Source organism: Schistosoma haematobium, chromosome 1, assembly GCF_000699445.3.
Source record: "Schistosoma haematobium chromosome 1, whole genome shotgun sequence".
In the NCBI taxonomy this organism is placed as follows: Eukaryota; Metazoa; Platyhelminthes; class Trematoda; order Strigeidida; family Schistosomatidae; genus Schistosoma; species Schistosoma haematobium.
The window spans coordinates 56000494-56027553 of NC_067196.1; the positions used below are offsets into that span (position 1 = coordinate 56000494).

The following is a 27060-nucleotide window of genomic DNA, read 5'->3' on the forward strand; positions in this document are numbered from 1 at the left end:
TATCGCAAAATTTCACATCGTAAACAATTATTTCGTTAAAAGAGATTAGTCCGTTGGATAAATTTAGATAGTGTGATAAGACCTCTTACCTTCCATTTGTCTAGTTGACCTTTTATTTTTCTATATAAGTGTTCTTAACAAGTATATGTATGATCAGATTGTTAATCTTATTTTTTTCCTTATTCAACTAGCAAAATATTTAAAATTCCATTACATTCAACTCTGACTTATTATTGAAGTTATTTAGCTATTTCGTTGTTGCTACGTTAATTTTCAGAGTAAATATTAAATTTAATACAAAATACTCATTCATTTTATTATGCTTCAAATAAGCTATTACGAAGTCATTTTATCTCACTTAAGGCATATAGATTTATGTACACCAGGGTAACATGAAAAATGAGCCACAACGATGAAATAATATTGTGAAGAATTAAACGATGAGAGTACATTACAATCAATAAATAAATTAACAAGAATAGTATCTAATATAAGATACAGTTCATTTAAAAATATAACCAGTTAGGGGGTTCTCACTTCTATAACCAGTGCAATAATAAAACTACAGCAGGATCATCGCTAGCTTCCGTCCTGAGTCTTATCTGAAATTTATCAATTGAAGTGTCATCAACTTTACATATTATTTCACCGACAACAGACTTCTAGCACCCAGATGAGTTTAAAAAGCTTCTGGTTTTACTAGGTCAAGCTGTTGATTCTGATTCACAGCACTGACACCATGTTTCCCGGTCTTTATTAGGCTTTTGTCGAATTTTCTGAGTTAAGGATATACATGTATCTTTAAGCTCATGCATCATTGAAGAAAACCTATGTGCCTCAAACTGTATGGAGTCTGCCAAGAAAACCTACTGACTATCTGCAGAAAGTTTAGCAAAGCTGAAAGTGGTTTTATTTCTCAGTTCCATGACGACATACAAATGAAGCCAGTGGTTATTTTCACCTTTTATTGGATATTTGATTGCAAGAAGTTGCAGACAATATCCTTGAATTAATCTGTTTAGGACGATGGGTATGCTGGTTTTCAAAACCCAGGGTATGTTTAGGTCAAAGCAACGCATGAACAGAATCCCGATAGGCAGTCCAAAAAGGGCAGCAACTCTGTATGCATCCATACTATTAGAAGCTGATCTCAATGTGGTCAATCTGTGCCCAGGTTTAAGTTGCAGAGGCATATCGGCGACGACTATTCCGGAAGGCAGACAATAATGAGCAGACTGTTATTAACTACTTAGGGAGTTCGTGGTGACATTTACATGATTCTAAAGATAGTATTCCCCATGAAATTGTGATCGCCAAGAAATCCGAATGTCCAAGGCTTTAACTCATGTGGCATAATGATTGAGTACCGATTAGGAGCTTCAACAGATAGTCACCACTCCTGATTCATCATAGTTATCCAATCGAAGTTAGCTAATATCAGTAATTATCACTAAAATTATTATATTTCATATGGAATTCATAATTACCAGAAATATATATTATATTGCACCTCTCCGAGTGGCTCGATTAAGGATAATGCAGAAGTATTAAATCGTCTGTTGTGCAACACGTAGTTGGTCAGACAGTATCTGACAAAGTATTCGAGACTACTTATAAAATAAAACCAGATCCACGGAAGCGCGTATCTACAAATTTTGTCTATGATAGGAGAAACATGGATTATATACAGAACAAAAGCCAGATATTTGCATATAAAAACAGATTGAGAAATCGCTTTCATTACCATGTCTACTAATTTCCCTATATACATATATATCGCCCTAAGTTCTGTTTTATAATTTTTTTGTTTTTTCTTTACCTCAAATTTACATCTAATCTTATCTTTTTTTTAATTTATTACATCCGAACGCATTCTATTAAAATCTTTCGATCAATATGTGCTTTAATGAATTCAATTATTAACAGTATTTTCATACTTGTGGGTATGATTCATTCAGCTTCTACAAAACAAAACCCGGCAAATCAAGTCAATAAATAGAATAACAAAGCTGAACAGTGGTTAGCATTTGAATCTAGGCGGTGAATTTGAAACTAGTTAACTGGATATACCTGCAGTCCAGTGTTCATGTTCACACAAGAACTTTGAACTCGTGACATTAACTCCAAAGTGTTAACCACTGAACTATTGAGTCCAGGTAGCCCCTATCCTGTGCAACAATAAAACACAAGCACTTATAAATAAATATAATAGTACAATAAATATTTTCAGAAAAAAACACTTTGTTCTCTTCAAAGATTTCATAATTTAATGTTGTATGTACTATTGTATTCATATGAAATAGTTGATACTATGAATAATTTTTACATATGAATATACATATATAAAGTGAGTGGAAATTATGGAGTGTAATATGTAATAACTATTAATTATTAATAAATAAATGAATCATCAGACTGACTGAAAACTACAGGAAACATAACAGATTAAAGGTCAAAAATAAATTTACAAGATTAAAGGTTTCGATGTAATTTTTCACATAGATACATGAAAATCATTGTGAAAGAGAAATGGTTTCAGGTGATATCAAGTTATAATGATGATAAGATGAATGAAATCAGTAAATTTTATTGGAATTTATTCAACTGTAATGATAAGGTTGCCTGTAACTTGAAGGTGAAAACATAAAACTTACAAAACAACGTGAATATATAAAAAAAAAACTAGTGGGTGTAGCAAAAAAAAGGAATATAGCAAACTATTTTCGTATACACAAATCTAGTTTTCATTTTGCATATTAATAATGCTTCCAGAATTCCCGAAGCAATGAGTGGGTACAACAGAAAATATGTAGATAAGTTTAATTATTAAACCGAATATTTATTATGGATTATTCCAGTAATTGCATAAATTTCATAAAGAATCACAGTGTATATTAACCTGGATTGGTTGGTTACGTCTTTACGACAAGCATTTGATAAGGCCTTACAGCTAGTAATCCAAAACCAGATGTTCACTATTACACACATATGAAGTGAACAGTAAAGCTATCGAATTTTATATGAAAATACTTGTTCACGAAACCTTTCAAAGCTATGTACACAAATCTTTTTTGAGGAAAATTTATTGACTAATTATACATAAGCTAAGATCACTACCGATGATCATTGGGCTGAAACAATATCGGTATGTGATGTCTTGTTTATGAACACAAATGTCATTATTAAATGTATGGCTGTTTACGAATTCTTCAACCAATACAAAGATATGATGGAAACGTGGGTGACTCGGATTAATTCAGTAACTTGGTAGTTTGTCAAGTGGGAATACTGAATTTAGATACAAATGTGAAGCAAGAAATATTAAACTAGCAACCATGAGGTAATATGAAAAGCACAATCTATATAGTGAAACTGATATGACAAACATGAACTTCCGTATATGTTACAGTAAGTGCCACCATCCAATTCTTTGGCGGTATTGCGTTTTTGTGGCCCGAGATCTGACTCCATTTGGATGATATAAATGATTGTATGATTGATTTTTATTGAAATATACATGCCGCCAATCCTCGCATATAATTACCGACTTAATATACGTTGGCGAATAACAGAATTAAATAAGTCAAATACAAGGATGAATTTCCAATACGTATATTGCATACAATGGTTGATCCAGATAAACGAAGAGGAGAGAGTGAAGTGAAACAACGCGCGGTGAAGGCATGTAAGCCAACTCGATTTAACCAAGTGTGAATCGATATTTATAGCCGAACAAAAATAAGTTACAGACATGTGACGTGTAAGATAAGAAATGCATACACATACGCTTACATAAAAAGTCAAGGTTAATAAGCGAATAATTAACAAGGTCAAAATGTGACTCAAGAAGAATGAATAAATTGGCCCGTCCGGAAACTATATGGGCTTGAAATAGCGACCAACACTACAACGTTCATTGAGCTGGATATTCTCTGATTACGAAGCTGTGACACAGGATCGAATCTATTAGGGAGTATCAGTTCCAATTAGGTTACAGGTACATCTTGCTGGAGAAAGTCAAAGGGGACAAAACTCAGCTCCAGTTTCTTGTTGACCACCTCCAAGCGCCAACTTACACCTCAGCATAGTGCACACGATATCGAGTCAGTAAGACTAATGGCCATATTACAACTAGATCGATTCAGAACTGAAAAAGACTTGACATACATGACACTGGTCCCTACTCAGTAATCAATCAATTGTAAATAACAGATCAATGTACCAACAGAAACTATTGTAATAATAATTTACTCTTCATACCAAAACCTAGCTTTCTAGTCAGCAAGAGACAACATGCAAAAATATCTTTCCGACTCATTAAAGCTGAATATACCATGTATGACAGACAATTTGCACACAAATTTGGGAATGAGCATCTCCTTGAAATAATCCTATATACTACTTGATATAATAATTTTTGTGTGAAAACTTCAGAACTAAAGTTTACGACGAAACCTGAGAAACTCAGAAAATTCATGAAATATTGAGGGCTACTTATGAACTAATTGGAAAAATAGCTTTTTGAGTAAACCAGTGATGAGACGTAAGATATGTAAAAAGCAGTATGACAAGAGAAATGCCAACCTGAAAAATTGCCAGTTATTAGTAGAGTAACAGACACCAATACATCATGCCATAGCGAAGTGATATTTGGTGTACCTAGTCATGCGGTAAACTAACTGCCAATTAGTTGGTTTATTCAAATGAAGACAGAATTGTAGTCTTTAAAGGACAAAAATGAGACCTCCAGTCAGTCAGTTATGAGTGCTGTTAGAGTTATGAAGGCGGTTATCACTTCCCAGTTGCCCACACCGTGGAAGGGTTCTTCCGGAGGTACCTGAAAAGGAAATTGGATTAGAGGTGGTCATAGTGATCTGAGAGCGTGACCGCAGTGCCCAAGGGACAGATGCTTGAGGTCGGTCACACACGACCTTTTTATGAGTAGTTTTTGTGTTAGCTCCGTACTTGTTGAGACCTTACCGTCGGAGACGGATATCCGTGGGATAAGGTGAGATGTGCATTTTTAGGGTCGACCTTCAGTAAATTGACTTTGAACGGAGTAGTATTAGGAGTAATGATGATCATAAATATATAGAAGTTTAGAAGAGCTGCTACAAGGCATAGATTTCCTCCAACCAGTCGAAAGTTTGCAAATGATAACAGTATTCCGCTTACAAAAACTTAGTTACTATGTTCGTGTATGTAATATGTCAGGCGTCTTACATGTTATCTGTATAAACGAACCATAAAGTGGTTGTTACTTGCAATAATAATAATGGTAACTTGAAAAAAAACCAGGAGTGGATATAACTTTGTACTAATTCATGAATTCACTAAGAGCTAAGTAAATATACTTTATGGTGTTTGACAATAACTATTTACTTTTATAAATTCAATTACAAAATGGCGGTCTCAACTTATACTCGAGTATATAAGACCGATTATTTTACATCGTCCTACACGATATTCACGTATAAGTATTCATTATATTAATAAACGGTTAAGAATTCTGAACAGACACTAAACTGTTTGATTTTTTAGAATTAAAAAGACTATGCAGCTAGACCACCACTTACTATTTATTATGTATGAAAGAAGAAATAGAAATATAGCACAGAAAAAGCACAAAGTTGACAAAGTTTACAAATTCTTTATTTAATCTCCTTCATTTTTGCTTTTCTTGAATAAACTGAGTGACAGTTATCATAATGATACAAAATATAATATATGGTTTGTGTAATTATTCAATTACACAGATATGGGAGGGGATTGATATTGTAATGTAATTTATAACAGCTTAAATTTTGGACAGAACTAGGATTAATAGTTATACGTTGGTGAATTAAATAAAAGATGATTACATATGAATGATAGAAAAGAACACAAGTTGTACTACATATGTATATTATATTGATCAATATATTACATTAGATACGCACGGAAAATTAAAAACTGTTCATAGAAATATGACAGAATAACACGTAGGTACGAAAGTATATGTAGATAAACACACAAAGTAAACGCATTTTTCTCCCATATAACTAATTAAGGTGCGTATTATATAGAAATAGAGATCAGTGAATGTGAAATCACAACATGTCAATCTGTAACTCAGTGGTTCCTTTAATTATTGAAATTATTTCCCTCAAATACAAATCATTACATAAAATATTGTTTGTAATGTGACTAGTCCACATATTTTTGCAGCCTGCCTATCTACTGATTAAGTTTCCAATGGACAGAAATATTCATTAAAGTCATTGCAAAAAAAGACAAAGTGGTGTATACGGAAAGAAAAATGTTCAAGGATTCTATTAAACATCATGATCGTAAATTGATATACTTGTCTATAATTATAATCTATAATGGCATATATATGTATTTATATATGATATGATATGAAAGACGAACCAACAGGAGAGCAGTGACGAGAAAAAATGCCGTAATATGTGAAAGAAAGATGTCTGTTTTGTAACCGATATATATATATATATATATATATATATATATATATAATGTTTATCGGGCGCCGCATGCAGTATTAATAACAGGAATGATAAACAACTGTAATTTAAGAGAATGTTAAGAAAACACTACGAAAAAAAATAAAGAAACATTACAGTTGACATACATTTAGAAAACAAATTTTTAAATGTTGCACTGTACCACTTAATAAACAAATACTTTCCTTGATTATCACTTAAAAAACAGAAATAGTTAGAAGACAATATAAAGAGTTGTAACCAAAGGATATTTCGTGTAAACGACTATTCATTTACTTTTCAAACAGCAATGTCACATTTAGGCAGGAAAAACAAACAAAGTAAGGTAGTCAGAAAAAAATGATTAAAAAAAACAAAGTGCCAATGTTGAAAATAAACAAACTACAACATTAAATGTAGCATACATGAATGAACAAAAAAAAAAACACAAAATATGTAGATGTTGTTAATTAAAGTGATTGAAAGAGAGTGGATATGATTGAAATTACATGAGAAATGATCATTAAATTGTGAATGTGAGAGTATGTTTGTACAGAAATGGAAAATAAGTGAAATCCTAAAATAGGAATAAAACAAATTACTTTGTCACTATAATTCTGTGTTATTTTGATTGTCATCTACAGGAAGGAGCTTCATTAATCTTAAGAAATATTACTGATTATATTGGTAAATATTTGTACATGTATATAATTAGTACTTGTCTCAGGAGGAATAAACTGGACGAGAAACCTGAGTCGAATGGTTTTTCATCCTTGTTTCGTGATATTGAATTTCGGAATTTAACAAATGTCACATGAGGACAAATATAGTGAATAAATTTTATAGATAGACACAATGTGATCATTATCTTTAACTATTGACACCTTGAATATTCCTAGATTCTAACTCTTCATGGCAGGAATCTTTCAATTGATGAGGTATATCAATATTGTTGTTATTATCATTGTTGTTACTGTTATTTGATATGAGTTGTATGTTATCCGAACTACGAGATGGAGCTACAACTGCTAATCGAATTTCTGAATCCGATAATTTACTCCCTTCTGATGTAGAGGGATTGTGATTTTGTCCCGTGCGATCAACAGCATCTGTTATATGATGCGGTTGTGGTTGCTCTACCATTGAAAGATCCGAAGTAGGTGGTAAACTTGACTCTGATCCCCCAGCTCCTCCGGATGTTCGAGAAGGTGGGAGAAATTTGTACATATCATCTCGCATAGTCATTTCTAAAAGTATAAAAACGAAATCAACAGATTACTATTATTTGAACACATAAATATTGGTACAAAGGAGCACTGAACACATATGCGCCACACAAGTCACTTGATTTTTGTGTGGACTGTGGTACTGCTCGGGTGCCCAGACAGAAAAGGTGGTCTCCTTAGGCGGTTACACCAGGAGTCTTCGACCGAAAGGTCTAATGCACAAGGCAGTCAAGCAACGTCAGGAGATGCAGTCCCATGGTAGCTGGTGACCAATAATAGGTTCATAAACCATTCATTCCCTTAGGATCATGGAGCCCATGTTCATCATTGGTTTGGAATCTAGGTTTTCCAAATACCATAGGTGGACCCCCCATGTCCACCAACCCTGTTAAAGCACCGAATATTCGCTTTTCGTCCTCTCAATTTCATGAACAATAAACCCACTGCGAGAATGCAGTGAGTAGGATTGCTGCGTGAGTGACTGTGAAAGCATTTCGAGAAGGAGAGCTAGCTCTCCTGACCCTCTGTCATACCAGGGAATTTGGAGGAAATATTTAAAAAATCATAGAATAGGAAAAGGATTATTTCAATCAAGAGGGCATTCTAACAATTTCAAGTAATATTGATTATTACAATTGGCTGACAAATTCATCAGATTAGTATTATTTTATTTGAAATCGATAGTTCCTAAAAAAAGTACGCAATACTGATAATTGGAATAACTATCACAGAGATATGTTGTAAATTATGAACGAGTGATGTTAAATTTAAATAATAATTTTACCACTCAATTTCACATGTATTTTTCTTGTTTGAATTATACTGACATACCTACCTACGCCTCTTACCCCTCATGGAGAATCATAGGCCGCCAAAAAGCATTCTCCATACAATTCTGTCCTGGGCAATCCTTTGCAGTTGCTAATCATTATTTCGATAACCATTTCCAATTCCCAACACAATGTGTCCTCTTTTCCGTTTCCCTTCAGGATTCTAAGTTAAGGCTTGCCTACTGATGCAGTTTGATGGTTTCTGTAATGTATGTCCTACATACTTCCAGCGTCTTTTCGTAATTTCCTCTTCACATGGAAACTGGTTTGTTCATTCCCACAGTAGGTTGTTGCTGATGGTACCCAGTCAACAGACATTCAGTACTTTGTGTAGACAACTGTTAATAAATTCTTGTGCTTTTTTGATGATGGCTGTAGTAGCTCTCCAAGCTCCAGATCCGTATAGTAGAACCGTTTTGACGTTCGTATTGAAGATTAAAACTTTGATGTTGGTTAACAGTTGTTTTGAGTTCTATATATTCTTGAAGTGTAAGAATGCTGTACTTGTTTTGCTAATCCTTGCCTTTACGTCTGCATCAGATCCACCTTATTCATCGATGATACTACCCAGATACGTGAAAGTTTTCACCTCTTCCCAAGCTTCTCCGTCAAATGTGATTAGGTTGATGTTCTCCACGTTGTATTTGAAGATTTTACTTTTTCCCTTGTGTATGTTGAGGCCTATTGTTGCAGAGGTTGATACCACATTGGTTGTCTTGATCTGCATTTGCTCGTGTGTATGGGATGGAACAGCTAAGTCATTTGTGAAGTCCAGATCGTCTAGTTGCACCCAACCTGTCCGTTGTATTCCGTGCTTCCCGTCAGATGTGGAGGATTTCATAATCAAGTCAACCACCGGAAGAGAAAAGGGAGATTTGGTCTGTACATGACCGATCATATTACGGAATCCAGGCTGTTGATCTCAAAGTTGAGTGTTTACTGAATCTTTCATCCGGTTCAGCTACACCGTGTTGAAAACCTTTCCTGGTACCGATAGTAGTGTGTCTCTGTAGTGCTCATATTTGCTCAGATCTCCTTTCTTTGGTATTCTGATGAGATATCCTTATTTTCAGTCTGCCTGTGGCACTTCTCCCTCCCAAATCCTGATTACAATGTGGAGAATATTCGTAGTTACTTCTATGTCCGACTTCAGTGCTTCAATGGACAGCATCAGTGCAACTCCTTGTATGTAAGGCATTTTCCTGTTCGTGACCTGAGTATAGCAGCATCTCTCCCAAATCTAACATTTGTTGTCCAGCTTGAATCCAATGGGTTTTAATGATTCCGAGCACCACCAAGCTATATCCCGTCATTTCCTTTGCTATTTGACCGGTTCTCCCGGTCTCGCACATTATCCTGACGTTCCATTTACTTATAAAAATTGTCGCTCTGGTTGTTAGAAAGGGCATCAGCCTCATGACTTTCAAAGAATCTCGACTTTCATCATGAGGCGTCATAATTCTTCTTTCAATTCGGAGGGCAGAGTCTAGTCAGTCAGTGACAACGTAGAACTTCGTACGTTCGTACATCAGTTCGAGTTACCACACCACATTAGCACAGAGATGCAGTGGTCGATTCAAATCCCGTAGTGCTAGATGTAGTAAAATTATAAGCTGTAATCAGAAAAGTTAGGGTTTGAAGATGTTATTCAAGGAGTATAATCCAGTGAAATAAATTTGGAAAGAGAAAAAAGAAAGGGATATGAAGAAGTCAGAAGATTAGAATTTGGGAGAACACAAAAAGTGGATGCACCTGCGCCACTGCAAACGATTTTGAGCCATGTCATTCAGGGTCTCTAACCATCGGTTGCTATCATCTCGCTGTCCCCAACCACGTAGTCTACACCTACCAACATGACTCAGTCCACTTGTCAGTGACTTCATGGACTTGTGCCATGTTTTGGTCTGGCCGCCCCTAGCTTTCTTACAACCTACTTCTATACCACTGAACATCGCACGTAGAGGCAGTTGGTCGTTGGGCATACGTAACACGTGTCCCAGCCATCTCAACTGATGAAGTTTCACTACGTCATCAATTGATTTGCCATGCTTAACTAGTACCCGTTTCCTAACAACTGCGTTACTTACTCGATGGTCCCAGGATATACGAGCAATATTTCGAAGGCACGTATGATCAAATACTATTAACCTACGGATATGGCAGAGTCTAGATGGTTTAATATGTTGATTTTGGTTAGTGTTTCATAGCAAGGTTGTTTTCTACGGGATGGGGTTGCTGACCCCATGCCCAACCCTCCTCCTTTACCCGAGGTTCGGACCGGCAGTAACCCTGAGAGAGTTACAGTCGGAGTTTGTTTAAAATATAGATAATAAGTAATTTTGTTGAGTTATACACTACTATACAGAACAATAAATACGAAATTAATAAAAATCAATTTTATGTGAACATTAAATTCGTACCTGGAAAAGTGTAAAACTTTATTGATATTGAAAATACAGCTTACAATTATCGAGAGAGAGAGAGAGAGAGAGAGAGAGAGAAAGAAAGAAAGAAAAAAAAAAGAACAGAAATAAGTAATCAAACAAAATCGGTATACAAATTAACATTTTTATACACACTTTATTATAGCGTAAGAATTAGGCTAAAAATAGAATAAATGAAGAGAACATTCAGATATCAGGATAGCAACACCATTTGATAGTCAACAGTATAGATACACACAATAATGACTTGATTTAAACTAAGCATAATGTTTATATGATGTAAAACAGTTCAAAATTTCAGTGTTTTAACTTACATCAAACATGTTGTCGATGCTTCAATATAGCCTGACAGTAGAGAAGCAATTTTTTATCCGTAAAGAACAGACAAATATATTGCAGTATTACACAATTAATCAACATAATGATGCTAATAATAATAGTGAAATTCAGATACTCACCGTAGGGTGTCAAATTAAATAATGGAGGTAGAGGTCTGTCATTGGGAAGTCTAGTTCCTTCTTGTCTTAACTCATCGAAAAAGCAATGTAAACAAGCATCTAACGGTTCTAAACGTTTTGAGGGTGTGTAGTCAAGTAACTGTGACACCAACTGAATTGCTTCCGATGGAACGCGAGGACGAAAAACCTAAGGAAAAGTTTAAAAAAGGAGTGAATGTGCGAAATTGAAACAAAAATGTTGACAATATTATGAACCAAATTACACCTAATTAGTCGTGCATCATATTGAATGTATCTGCATAAACGATGTTTATCAAAAATTTTCGTTAAAAGACATATATATTATAACAAGCACAATCCATAAAATTCATGACAAAATATCTCACCCTACTATTTTGTTTGCTGGTAATAAAAAAGCTTCGTTGAAAACTAGTCAACTCCACTATATTTCTAACGAGTTTGAAATACTGTTATTCACCTAATTAAGCAATAACTGACTGATCATTTTACGACAGTCGGTATTTTTAAAACGTTAGGTCCCATGCTTTCTAGACGGACGTCATATATATGACAAAAGTATAGAAATTCGACCTGAAATTCAAGATTCATTGAAAGTGATAACCAACAAATATTATTCGTCCAGTGCTATTATAATTATTATCAGAAAAATGTATTCATGTAGATATTTCTTAGAGATTACTTACAAGTATGTATAAGTAAAAGCTCTATATGATAAACAAGACAATATTCACCTACCCTATTACATGACCACTATGGTGAAATTCAGTTATGTTACAAACAGTACAGAAATTACTTTGTGATAGACAGATTTATTACAACAGCAAATTTACCATTTAGTGGAAGGGAAATAGGAAACAATTCCTGTGGTAATATTGGAAATATACAAATTGTTATGTATTATTACGCTAAAATATAACGTAAATATATTTGGGTAATCCGTACGATTTTCTTATCTATAAACGTCAATATGGTTATGAGCCACACAGTAAAGTTGGTGACACTAACCCAGAGCTTAAATCGAAGTAGGTGGAGCGGCGATCGAAACTGAGACTTAGTAGCTGCAAGCCGAACGTTTTAGCCAATAAACCACCACTTGTACATACATCTATACTTTTTATGACCGCATCTATATTGATAGTTAAACATATATAACTTTTCTTACACTTTTTATAATCCATTTTTATTAACCGATTGGAAAGCGAGCAGTAGCATTAGTTCAAACGAAATGGGTTTAAGGTACAAGCATATATTCAGTGGATATATAACATACACTATGTGTGTTTGGAAATGACGATTCTAATACTAACAATCATCAGCATCACTAACCAATCAATGCATTGCAAAAATTACAAACAAAATAAGGAACGATATTGTTATGTCCGAACGAAAAATAAGTGAATGGTAACTCTTAGGATCTATTTATGATATATATAATTGTATAACTATTAAGTAACTATATTATATGTATATTCACGTTCCTTTTATTATAAGCTTTTATTGGACCTATTGACTACTATTATATGATTTACTATTTTTAAATTACTCTCATATTATTAGTTACAGATTCTCACACTTACAGACACTTTTGGCTTGATCTTGTATACTTATAATCTACTATTTTATGGCATGATGCGGTCTGATTTGCATGTATATAAACTTCGTATGTCAGAAACACACGATTCATATAGCGGAGGCTGATATTCGCGTTCTAGACTGAATCGGTTGAGTTAGGCGAGAAGCTACTATTTCAGAGGATCAATAAGAGCTCAGAGCTGACTGTAGATTGCTCGTACCGGTTAACGCGTCAGTGGTTTGACGCAGCGTCGAGGTTGATTCGGTGTTTCTAATTGACGATTTATATATTGGCAGGCCCATAGGAAATAACAGATTTGTTTAAACTTAAGATTTCACTCTTTGTTCTAGTGGCTTTAATCGATTAGAGATTTTCCCAAATAACTACAAGACATCAAGCTGAGAAATCTTAATCTATTAGTCGCCTACAACTTCACACGATATTCTACCTGTAAGGAAATCACAAGCTAAAAAACCCATAAAATCTTTTTAGATAGTGTTCAACTGAACAACCACTCATTAGTGATTGTGCATACAGGATATATTGTGTTATCACATATTTCAACACTAGTGAAATCAACTTTTATCATTGTGTATATTTAGAGTGAAAAAGCAAAGATTAGACATGGAATCTTTGACCGCGGAATGCGACGTTATTGCTTCACATTAATAATAACAGTAGTTAATTAAATGGATTATTAAAAAGCGGCATCCACCATTTAGAGCACTTTAACAGGGTAGCACTACTGAACCTATCGGACATTGAAGTAGCACACACAGACCTTATCCTACCAGCAAATGAAGAAATCAGCATGGCCATCAGACAAATTAAGAGTGGGAAAGCAGAAAGACTTGACAACATATCAGCTGATTCACTAAAGTCAAACATAGAGGAAACTGAAAAAATGCTATTCTATTCAGAAAGATTCATAAGGAATAACAAGTACCGGAATACTGGTAAGAGAGATGCCACATCAAGACAACAATCATAAGACCTTATTAAGTGTGAGAGCTATGGAGGCATCACATTGATGCTAGTACCAGACGGAGTTTTTGACAGTGTTGTTGAAGCAAATGAAAAATTCAGCAGACGCTCAACTGCGAGATAAACATGCCAGCTTTCGTAAGGATAAATCATGTACACAACAAGTCCCAACACTGCAGATCATTCGTTGAGTAATCAAGTGAATAGAACTCATCACCATACATCAACTTCCTTGACTATGGAAAAGCAATTAACAGCGTGGATAGGTGAACCTAATGGAACAATCTTCATATGGAGTGGCCGGAGAGATAGTCACCACCATATGAAACTTCTACGACAGACTGAATTACATAGTGGGTAATGGAAGGCAGATCACAGATGCATTCCAAGAGAAGATCAGTGTCAGATGAGACTGCTTACTCTCGCCCCTCATCTTTCTTCTGGTTACTGAATGGATTATGAAGGTTTGCACATCTCAGGTGAAGCACGCGATAAAATGAACACCTTGGACACGGCTGGGTTATTTGAAGATGGCTTAGCTCTTCTATTGCACACACGGCAACAAATGCAGGACGAATACCGAAAGTACAGCCGCGGTTTCCGCAGCAGTACACCTCAGTATTCCCAATGGATAAACCAAGATCCCATAATACAACGCATAAAGACCCAATAAAACCACACTTGATCATGAATCTCTCGAAGAGGTGGAAGAAATTACGCATCTAAGCACTACCAATGACAAACATAGAGAATCTGATGAATACATCAAAGGACGAGTTAGCGAAGGAACGGCAGCATCCTTACAATCAGAGAATTTCCGTAAATCAAAACAACTGTCACACAAAACCAATCACAATTTCCAACACTAACTTTAAGATAGTGATATTGTACGGAGCTAAAACTTGGAAAACTGTCAGCAACATCACCAAAAAGTACAAATATTCATAGACAGCTGTCTACGCAAAATGCTCTAGGTCCATTGACCAGAAACAAACAGCGATAACCTACTGTGGCAGAGAAACGAACCAGCTACCAACTGGGGAGGAAATTAAGGAAAGATACTGGAGGTCAATGGAACACTCATTGTTCAAATCATCAAACTACATCATAAATGAGCCATAAACAGTCGGTTATGTGCTGTTAGATTAGAAAGTTCCATCAAAGTGAGAAGAAATCGGCGTGGGAAACGATGTCTTTTCGTCATCTCCGACCATGCCCCGACAGATTGCAGCCCGGATGCAATCAAGGATGAATTCTACCACCGGTTATCTGTTCTTCTCCAGAAAGTGAGTTCGACAGATATTGTAGCACTAGCCGGGGACTTGAATGCTCAGGTCGGGCGTCTAGGCACAGAAGAGAATCGTTTGGGTGGCCGATGGGAACTTGTTGGTCGCAGAACAGATAACGGGGACCGTCTACTGCAACTGTGCACAGACCACAACCTGTTTCTGGCTAGCACTAACTTCCGGCACAGTCATCGCCGATGTGCCACCTGGCGTCTTCTCTCTGCATCTCAAGCCTGGACTCAGATTGATCATATCGCGATCAGCTACCGCTGGCGTGGTTGTGTACAAGACTGCCGCTCCTTTTGGAGTACCTATCTGGACTCTGACCATGCCTTGGTCTGCGCCAATCTTACCTTACTTTTCAGTGGCCAACGAAGTAACCACCACCAACGGATTGATGTTAGCGAGCTGGTTGCAACTTCTGTTGCTGGTAAGTATCGAACCGAGCTAGTTTCTAGGCTAGCTACCATTGGCTGTAATTGCATGACGCCATGAAAATGGCGAGTACAGTCAGTTGTGGGTTCGCGAAACGTCCCGCTTATAAGCACTGGGTTTCTTCTGGTTCCTTACAACTCGTCGACGCTCGTCGGTCTACCGTGAGTTTGACCACAAACGAAGGATGTTACGTAATGAAATTGGGCAAAGCTTGTGTAAGGACCGAGAAGCCTGGTGGTCGGAGCGTGCTAATGAGCTGGAAGCAGCAGCTGCATCTGGTAATTACCGGAGGCAGAATTCTTCGAAGGGCAATTCAACTGGCCTGCTGTTCCGGCAACATCGATCGAACAGTCCTGCCCTCCATGGCTGGTGACGACTGATCCACCAAATGAAGCGGAAGTCCTCAAGGAACTCCAACTCTTGAAGCACTACAAATCACCTGGTCCAGACGACTTACCTCCGGCTCTTTTTAAAGATGGTGGTGACTTTCTGACTAAGGAACTGATGACGTTGTTTACAAAGGTCTGGGAGCTCGAGAGTGTGCCAACGTCATGGAATGAGCCGATAGTTGTCCCTATCTTTAAAAAGGGTTCACTTCGTTCGGATGTTAGACGACTCTCTGTGTCTGATCATCGTTGTCTCCGGAGGATTGCTGACATCCAGTGGCAACACCATGTTAGTAATGCAGAGGTTCGGCATCGTGTGTTCGGGCACAGAGACGATAATGCAATCGGTGTCACCATCTTGAAACATCGACTTCGATGGCTTGGACATGTTCCACGGATGTCGTCCCAGAGAATTCCACGTCGTGCACAATTTGCCGACGCTGGGACTGGTTGGAAGAAGCGGAGAGGTGGTCAGTATATGACATGGTGTCGTGGCATGAAAGAACGCTGCAAAGGACTGACTTGTGTTGATCCTTCACGACTCCCTGACTGGGGTCAGAGAGATGGTGCAACACAGTGGCTAGAGACGTTATCAGATATGGCTCAGAATAGAAGTCAGTGGCGATCCTGCTGTAACCTTCTTTTACTTTCTTCGTAAAAAGTGGTTGTTTCTTCCTTAACTGAAAGATTTCTTCTGATTGTACCTTTCCGTTTCCCCACTATTATTATTATTATTATTATTATTATTATTATTATTATTATTATTATTATTATTATTATTATTACACTACGGTACACTAATCTGTTCGTTATTGTTCTTTTTTTCTCTTCGAATCCTCATTGTTTTGTGTGGCGCATATATTTGGTGCCCTCTTGTACCAATATTTGTGTTCAAATAAATAAATAAATAATAAATAAATTTGAATCCTTAAGGCCAATGGAGAAGAGGCAGACCAAAGATACGTAGCATCAGGAATTGGAGTCAGACATCAAGATCATGAAGACATCTTGACAACAACTGGAAAGTAGAACCCAGAACAGAATTGACTGGAGATCCCTATTCGGTGATCTATGTCCCAAGGGGAGTGATAGCCTTCAATAAGTAATATATACCATATCATTATCTTTTTAAGTTGATCGTCGAGGTGTTTAGAAACCTCTGTTGTAATTTTCTCACTGAACAATCAGAATTTCCATGGGATCATAAACTCTGCATATTCGAACTTAAAAGCTTTCATAATAATAAATATTAAACGAACGATCATAAAAAATGAAATGACTAAACTTTAATTGCCTATAGCAGTAAGGCTATCCTTCGTTTCGGTAAACAACATAACTTTAAGGTCTACAACTTTCACCGATGTTATATAACCGCAAGTTACAAAAACTTGTCAAGTGTTTTTATCTGTCCAGTAACAAGAACAATATTTTTAAACTCGTTCAATTAACAGAAATGCAAGCGCATTATATTTATTGATAAGAGAGTTTCTAATCTATACATCGCTGTAACTGTACTAAAACAGTTGGAAGAATTAGCTTCGCGTTCAAATGCATATTTTACATATTAAATTCCTGATTTTGGAGTGATGGTAAACTATCGATTAGATCTAGAGAAACGAATATCCCAAACGTCATAGCATAAATCAGTTCTGATAATACATGAAACAGACAGTTATGTCTATTTTAAATCATTGCTGCAGTTATCACCAGTTCATAATAGTAAAATATGAGACAACGTAGGTAGCAGTAAAACAATATCAACTTTGTGTCTATTCTGTTTTATCTTCGACAAGAAATAAAATATATAATTCAAAGGGACAAGAAATATGTGGAACACACAAACCATTAATCTCAAACTGATTAATCGTATTAGAAATCAAGATAACTTTTAAAAAAAACAACAAAGAATATCTTACTTTTGACCAGAGATGAGGTTTAATCTGTGGAAATTTAAATTCCCGATAGTCAGGATTCATTTCGTGAATTTGTTCGCGGGAAGGAGTACCTAAGATTTTTATAATTTCAACAAGCTGGTCTACACCGCTTTCGCCAGGAAAAATTGGCTGGCCTAACAAAAGTTCAGCAAGTACACAACCAGCTGACCAAACATCTGTAGACACAAACAAATGAGTTATAATCGAAAAAACGATTAAGAATTTAAGTCCAGAAAAAAAACTACAGAAATAATACATAAAGGGTCAAAATCATCCAATGATAACCATAGAGGGATTAGTTTAACTAGTATAACATCTAAAATACTAGCCTCAATTGTTATCGGACACTTAACAAAGACTCGTGAACTGCAAACACGAGAAAATCAGGCTGAGTTCAGACCTGCTCCTGGCTGCATCGACCACATATTCGCCATTCGTCAGATCTTAGAACACAGACATGCTTAACGGCACCCGATAACGGTGGTCTTTCTTGACCTAAAAGCAGCATTTGAATCCGTAGACCGAGGAATTCTGTGTCAGTGTCCGTCATTGAAAGGCGTACCTCCGAAGTACATAAGCCGTGTGAAGGCTCTTTACTCGAACACTTCTAGTCGAAGATGATTGGAAGAAAGTTAGGGGCGACCAAACCAAAACATGGCAACAGTCCTTGAAGTTACTAGCTTCTGGTCTGAGCCATGTTGGTAATTGCAAACTACTTGGTTGGGATCTGTGCGACTATCGTATTAAGTGGTTGGAGACTGTGGATGACATGGCTCAGAATCGATCACAGCGGTGTCGGTGTATACACTCTCTGTCTTCCTTTAAACTATGAGATTAAAATCGCTTCATATCTTTTTTCTATCAACTAATTCTTTCTTCCTGTACTATATCCTTATGCACAATCTCTTATACATTACCACCATCGAAGGAACTACTTCTGTGTATCCGGTGTTCATCTTGCTGTGCTAATGAGGTATGGCAACTTGGACCGATGTATATATGTGCCTGGTCCAAGGTTGTAGCTGACTGACTGACTGATCCCAATAGTAGGATAAAGTTGTGGTGCGCCAATAAAAGCTAAGTCAACATAGCTTTTCAAAGTTAATAACTTTTCATTGCTGAAGCAAACAGTAATTATAGCAAAATGTTCTCATTATGGAAACCGTCAGGATGACGTGTGCAATACGTGTTCAACTCACAGAAACCCGTGTTTCAAAACGATAATATATACATTATAACAAAAACCAGCTGAAGTTAGGCTTAATCCCAGATGATTATGGAGTATGTTACGGAAGGCTTAGTTGAAAATACCAAACTTTAAGAAGCCTAGCTAAACTGGTTTGCAATTCGTTATACTAACGTGTGATTTACTTCCTAAAAATTGTGCACGATATTTAGTGAACAGGTGACCAAGTGTTTGGGGACATAATGTCACCAGCTAAACAGCTAGAAGTGCTATATCTTTGTTCTAAATCCTTTTTTACGAGATAGAAATTCAGTGACGTATTACTTTTTTCAACAAACTGCCTTCATAGAAATTAGCTGAGAAAAGACTAAGCTTGTAGATTGAGCATTCAAAGTTAGAAACAGAGCTATCTGTAGTTTAACCCGCTTGTTTACAAAGGTGTTTATTTCGCCCTAAATTGTATTTTTTTTACAAATAACTGGATCTCTTCATTGACTCTAATACTGTTTAGTTTTCATCACTGAATTCGGAAGATATCTAGTATGAGGAAATGCTATGAATGGAGTATTACTCAGTCATTGGCAAGCAGAACCTATTCTACGTAGTTCAACCACTTGTTCAATGACCGCTTAAAACCGGTGATCCGATAAATTTAAAAATGAAGTCTTTCCCACAGTATATTGCACTTACCAATCTGACATGTGTAATCCACAGCACCAAATATCAATTCAGGAGCCCGGTAATAACGGGAACATATGTAAGAAACGTTAGGTTCACCGCGAACTAAAACTTTCGCACTAAAGAGATAAAATAATTAACTAATTACAGTTGTAATGAAATCTATAAGTAGAAAACCCTTAGTATGGAGTAATAAATTCTATAAAAACAAGTTATTTTCAAGTCTTAAATGAAATAGCCTGTATCAATTTCAGCGAAAGAGATGAAAATGCTCTGCAGGCAACAAATTAGGACATTGATTTTACCAGAGAATATGGTGAACACAAATACTTCATGTCATATCCCATCTTTTAATTAATGCGCCCCAGTATAATTCAGTTGAAACAGAATTCAAAAATAAGTTCAGTTACTAAACAATGTGCACTGATAAAAAAAGCGTTTCTAGTTGCGATGCACAACTTCAAGTTTGGTTTCATTATGCAATGTTTTATCATTCCTGTCTAACAATACAGGATACATCATTCATAAATGAGTTATTCCCCTTTCAAGGTGACTGGAGATCTGCCTTATTTGAGATGACGTAGTAACATATACAAAACTCCGCCTGGAGTCCCTCCAGGGGCTACTGCCGGTCCCAAGCCCGGATAAAGGAGGAGGGTTGGGCATGGGGTTAGCGTCCCCATCCCGTAGAAAACTAACTCGCTAAAAAACGCTAACCAGAAGAAATTATTCAAACCTTTTAAACTCTGCCCTGGGAGTCAGAAGATCTTCATTTAGAAGAATTATGACGCCTCATGATGAAAGCCGAATCCCTTCGGAAGTTACGAGGCCGATGCCCCTTCTGACAACCAGAGCGACCATTTACTTAGGTACATGGAATGTTCGTACAATGTGGGACACCGGAAGAGCCTTCCAGATTGCTGCAGAAATGAGAAGATACAACCTAGAGGTACTTGGGATCAGTGAAACACATTGGACACAAGTTGGACAACAACGACTAACTACAGGAGAGCTCCTGTTATACTCCGGCCATGAAGAAGAAAATGCACCACATACACAAGGAGTTGCATTGATGCTGTCCAAACAAGCGCAAAATGCACTTATAGGATGGGAATCTCATGGACCAAAGATCATCAAAGCCTCGTTTAAAACAAAGAAAGAGGGCATTTCAATGAACATCATCCAATGCTATGCGCCTACCAACGACTATAATGAAGACGCTAAAGATCAGTTCTACAATAGGCTGCAGTCAATAGTCGAGAAGTGCCCAACAAAGGACCTGACCATTCTGATGGGAGATTTCAACGCCAAGGTTGGAACGGACAACACTGGATATGAAGACATCATGGGACGACACGGACTGGGAGAAAGAAACGAAAATGGTGAGAGATTTGCAAACCTATGTGCCTTCAATAAGCTGGTCATAGGCGGCACCATATTCCCACATAAACGCATACACAAAACCACATGGATTTCACCGGATCACTCTACACAAAACCAAATCGACCATATTTGCATCAACAAAACGTTCAGGAGGACTATAGAGGACGTGAGAACCAAGAGAGGAGCTGATATAGCATCAGATCATCACTTACTGGTCGCCAAGATGAAATTGAAACTCAAGAAGCACTGGACAACGGGGCAGACAGTATCACAAAAGTTCAATACGGCCTTTCTCCAGGATACTAACAAACTCAACAAATTCAAGATAGTCCTCAGCAACAAGTTCCAGGCCTTTCATGATCTACTCAATGGAGAAGGAACTACTGTGGAGAGCAACTGGAAGGGGATCAAAGAGGCAATCACTTCAACATGTCATGAGGTCCTGGGTCACAAGAAGCACCACCACAAGGAATGGATCACTGTTGGTACACTGGATAAGATTCTAGAAAGGAGGAACAAGAAGGCAGCGATCAATACCAGCCGAACAAGAGCAGAAAAAGCCAAGGCACAAGCTGAATACACAGAAGTAAACAAACAGGTGAAGAGGAGCATCAGAACAGACAAACGTAAATATGTGGAAGATTTAGCAACGACGGCGGAAAAGGCTGCAAGAGAAGGAAACATGAGACAATTGTATGACACGACAAAGAAACTGGAAATCGCCACAAACCAGAACGACCAGTGAAAAGCAAGGAAGGCAAGGTAATCACCAACATTGAAGAGCAACAAAACAGGTGGGTAGAACACTTCAAAGAACTGTTGAATCGACCAGCTCCACTGAACCCACCCAACATCGAAGCAGCACCCACCGACCTCCCAATCAATGTTGGTCCACCAACAATTGAAGAAATCAGCATGGCCATCAGACAAATCAAGAGTGGCAAAGCAGCAGGACCGGACAACATCCCAGCAGAGGCACTAAAGACAGACGTAGCGGCAACTGCACGGATACTCCACATTCTCTTCAATAAGATTTGGGATGAGGAACAAGTACCAACAGACTGGAAAGAAGGACTTCTGATCAAAATACCGAAGAAAGGCGATCTCAGCAAGTGTGATAACTACAGGGGCATCACTCTTCTCTCAATACCGGGAAAAGTCTTCAACAGGGTATTGTTAAACAGGATGAAGGACTGCGTAGACGCCCAACTTCGTGACCAACAGGCAGGATTCCGTAAGGATAGATCGTGTACAGACCAAATCGCAACTCTACGGATCATTGTGGAACAATCAATTGAATGGAATTCATCACTCTACATCAACTTCATTGACTACGAAAAGGCATTTGATAGCGTGGACAGAACAACACTATGGAAACTTCTTCGACACTACGGCGTGCCTCAGAAGATAGTCAATATCATACAGAACTCATATGATGAATTACACTGCAAAATCGTGCATGGAGGACAGTTGACAAAGTCGTTCAAAGTGAAGACCGGTGTTAGGCAAGGTTGCTTACTCTCACCCTTTCTCTTTCTCCTGGTGATCGACTGGATCATGAAAACGTCAACGTCTGAAGGGAAGCGCGGGATACAATGGACATCTAAGATGCAGTTGGATGATCTAGACTTCGCAGACGATCTGGCCCTTCTATCCCAAACGCAACAACAGATGCAGGAGAAGACGAACAGTGTGGCAGCAGCCTCAGCAGCAATAGGTCTCAATATACACAAAGGGAAAAGCAGGATTCTCCGATACAACACAGAATGCACCAATCCAATCAAAATTGACGGAGAAGATTTGGAAGATGTAAAAACCTTTACGTATTTGGGCAGCATCATTGATGAACAGGGTGGATCTGATGCAGATGTGAAGGCGCGGATCGGCAAAGCAAGAGCAGCATATTTACAACTGAGGAACATCTGGAACTCAAAGCAACTGTCAACCAACACCAAGGTCAGGATTTTCAATACAAATGTCAAGACAGTTCTACTGTATGGGGCAGAAACCTGGAGAACTACAAAAGCCATCATCCAGAAAATACAGGTGTTTATTAACAATTGTCTACGCAAAATACTTCAGATTCATTGGCCGGACACTATTAGCAACAACGTACTGTGGGAGAGAACAAACCAGATCCCAGTGGAGGAAGAAATCAGGAAGAAGCGCTGGAAGTGGATAGGACACACATTGAGGAAAGCACCCAACTGTGTCACAAGACAAACCCTCACATGGAATCCTGAAGGTCAAAGGAAAAGAGGAAGACCAAAGAACACATTACGCCGGGAAATGGAGATAGACATGAGAAAAATGAACAAGAATTGGATGGAACTAGAAAAGAAGGCCCAGGATAGAGTGGGTTGGAGAATGCTGGTCAGCGGCCTATGCTCCATTGGGAGTAACAGGCGTAAGTAAGAAAGTAAGTAAGTAACATATACAAGGGAACACAAATAATGTTGAATGTACACCATGTAAGTGTACATGACACATTGGTTATTCAACATTTTCTCAATGAATTGTTAGATACAATCATAGGCCATATTGCAGCTTTTACTCAAGTCAATTTGTCAGAAAATCACACAAACTACTACACGAGAATAAAATCTTATATACAGTAAACTAACCTTCCGAAATCACATAATTTCAAAACAGCTGTTGCTGGATTTAAAAGTAAATTTTGGGGTTTTATATCCCGATGACAAATACCTTTATGATGTATGTAAGCCAAACTTCGGAAAAGTTGGTACATATATAGCTGGAAAAGAAAACATAAACTGAAGTTTACGAGAATTCAGAAACAAAAGTAGCGTATGGCAACGTTTTTGTTTACAGGTGACAGACTCCACTATTTATTCCACGTATTTACTCGTACCATAACGTTTAGAATCCTATACCTTTTGTTTATTTAATCACATTTTACAATATTAGAATACACAAATATTAAGGTGAAGAAAAATAAAAAGCATATTTTAGTATGATATCAGTGAGAATTACAATTTTCATATGGCAATGAGAAAATCAACATTAACTTGTGTAACATGTCTGAATTTAATCATCATTATCAAAATATAATTAATCAAATATGGACGAATGAAAATGTGTTTAGTCATTCTTAAAGTTAATTGTGAAAGTTAATTATTTTATCAGATGTGATTTATCTCCATCATATAGAAAAATGAGGATATTTTTAGTAAAATATTGCAACTAAACGTTAATTGTTTAACATAAAGTGAAAGGATGACCTTAGCAAAATGGGAGATTTCTATTTCAAAACATTCTTGGTAAATAATGTTGAAAAAGCTATCAAACATTCTCTGCTCGAAGAGTTTATATTGAGTAAGAGTAACATAAAACTCTTCACAACTAATCCTTAGTCAGAAAAATATCACCACAGCATCATATATACCTAATATATGTTGACGTAATCTTGACCATGAGAAATTCGATTGATTTATGACTGGGACAATGTAAACGATAAATCAATGTTAGTTCCTTAAATCCGATAGAGGATGAATTCGAGAAAAAGAGTGAAGCATATAAAAACAAAGACGTTAAATAGGTTGCTTCAAATACCTTTAATAATAGTAAAGCATATTAGTTAGTTAAGAGTTGATATATATGCAAGAGCATGGAAGTTAGATGAGATCATAAACGTACACCAACTGAGATGATGGAGCGTGCTATATAACAACTGTCTATCTCAGTTGTTATTAAAATACGTGAAATTTTTCTATAATAACTGTTTGCTTTCATTAAATCAAAGGATTACATGCTATCAAATTTAAATGCACATAACCTAGGAAAATAACTGTACATGCACGTTCTCGGTACATGTACATGTACTTTTTCCTGTCCAGAAAAGTAGTCATAAGAAAGTGTGGAAAAACCTTGATTAGTAGAGAAGGGTATGGTAAAAAAGGTAATTCAAAGGTATTTTCAAGGTGAACAGAATAAATTTAGATAAAATAAAGTACAAATAAAACTGGGTAAAATTATTTGCTATAGCAATAAAAATGAGAATTTAATACGAACTATACGTAAACGAACAATTAAACATAAATTTTCGAACTGTACTAATTCGTATGAACTGTGTATCAACTACTGATAGGATGTTGTTCATTGTAACGCTATGTGAATTAAGAAGCAAGTTAATTAATCACCGCGTTACAGATCTTAAGAATGTAACTGTTCAAGATCGGGAAATTTCAACCCCATTATCCATGAATTTGCATCACCTATAAAACGTGCATTGTTTGTGAAAGTAATGTACACATTAGTTATCATGAGGTCATTTTGTACGTTGTAAATTGTCATATTAATTGTGTACTTTAAAAATGTTTGTATTGTTAAACTCAAACAAACATGTTGAGACCCTACAGGCTGTTTAGTGGTATTATTTTAAATGAAAGTTTACTGGCTAAACCATCGAGATAAAAACGAGAAAAAAGGATTAACGGAAACGGAAGAAAATATTCGTAATTTTCAAAGCTTACTTATACATTATGAGAACTTAAATTACATATCGCCACAAAATTCTTCAACTATCATATTTACTTGGAGATAAATAGGGTGAAAAAGAAGACTCAAGAAGGAGCAGAAATGACAAATTTGTGATAATAACATTTAATGCTACCATAACATAAGGCTAAAAAAATTTGCGATTCGTTACGTTTACAAATGATCCCCGCTATTAACCAGCTACCTAAAATATGACACTGGACCCAGTTTTAAAATTTTAGTGAAGGCAGTAGACATTGATGAGTCAATTCCAGAAGTCTTTGAAAATAACAGTCTATAATTATCTATTTGACTGAGATATTAGTTAATTTGGGAGTTAGATAGTTTAGTTCTACTTGAAAAAGACGCTGATAAGTTCACTGTTCTGTGCACCTTGCGTGACAAATGCAAAAAGCCACTTCAAAACTCCTTTATGTTATTGTCTAGTTTAAATATAACAACTAAATAAGTTGAGCAACTTGATCACATCACTGTTATTGAGGGTCTTTTCAACTCTAGAGGGTTGATGGTTAGTGAACTCTCTGATGACCTTAGTCAACCCAGGTCATCTATGGGAAAAAATGTTTGTCCAACTGCCCATCAAAGATACGCATAACGTGAACCAGTCCGTTTTGAATTGCTTTACGCAAGCGGAACAAATTATGGTAGTACAAAATACTTTCAGGCTACTAGTATCCGAAATAAGTATTTTCGAAGAATTTTGCGTGTATGACAGAACCATCGAGTGGGTAATGCTAAGATTAGTTTACTAGATAACACCATCTATAAATTACAAAGCATATGACGAGGCTGTGAATCCTTATCAATTAAGACTATTAGGACATGTGTCATGTACACCTTTACGGACGCGCTGAGTTGATTGACTGGAGTTGGAAAAAGGCTGAGTGGGTGGATTAAGACAATATTAGCCCCTAAAAAATTACAAGCAGATATGAAATGGACTATCAATTAAATCAATCGATTCACAGGTTATGATGGTTATGGAAACATTTTACTACTGTAACGAAATTTTATAAAAAACTGAATAAATCCATGAAAGGTGCGAGATTGATGTTGACAGGAATAAAATTACTAAAAAATAAAAATTACCTTTACAAATAAAAGAGGAATTGTTTCCTTTTGACGGGCATATCTTCGGGCAACACGATATACGGTTTCCGGAATAAATTCAAGGACCAAATTTAAATAGACATCATCTTTCTGGGGAAAGTTGGTAAAAACAGTTGAAAATTAATC

The 27060-nt window shown here is 36.6% G+C and overlaps 1 protein-coding gene across 2 annotated transcripts in view; it reads right to left on the bottom strand.

Annotated features, from left to right (window-relative positions):
• Nucleotides 1-913: 913 nt before the first annotated feature.
• The window catches only part of GSK3A_1 (Glycogen synthase kinase-3 alpha), a 33737-nt gene continuing 7590 nt past the window's right edge, over nucleotides 914-27060 (bottom strand). Inside the window, exons 4-9 of one of the 2 annotated variants that reach the window (XM_051209135.1) lie at nucleotides 26914-27024; nucleotides 23931-24061; nucleotides 19936-20042; nucleotides 18042-18235; nucleotides 11441-11627; nucleotides 914-7729 (exon numbers count right to left, since the gene is read on the bottom strand). In XM_051209135.1, coding sequence (XP_051074564.1) covers nucleotides 7353-7729; nucleotides 11441-11627; nucleotides 18042-18235; nucleotides 19936-20042; nucleotides 23931-24061; nucleotides 26914-27024 — 1107 coding nt within the window. In that variant the 3' untranslated portion in view covers nucleotides 914-7352. Of the gene's footprint in view, nucleotides 11628-18041; nucleotides 18236-19935; nucleotides 20043-23930; nucleotides 24062-26913; nucleotides 27025-27060 lie in introns of both variants that reach the window. The other variant, XM_051209134.1, reaches the window with a different exon arrangement.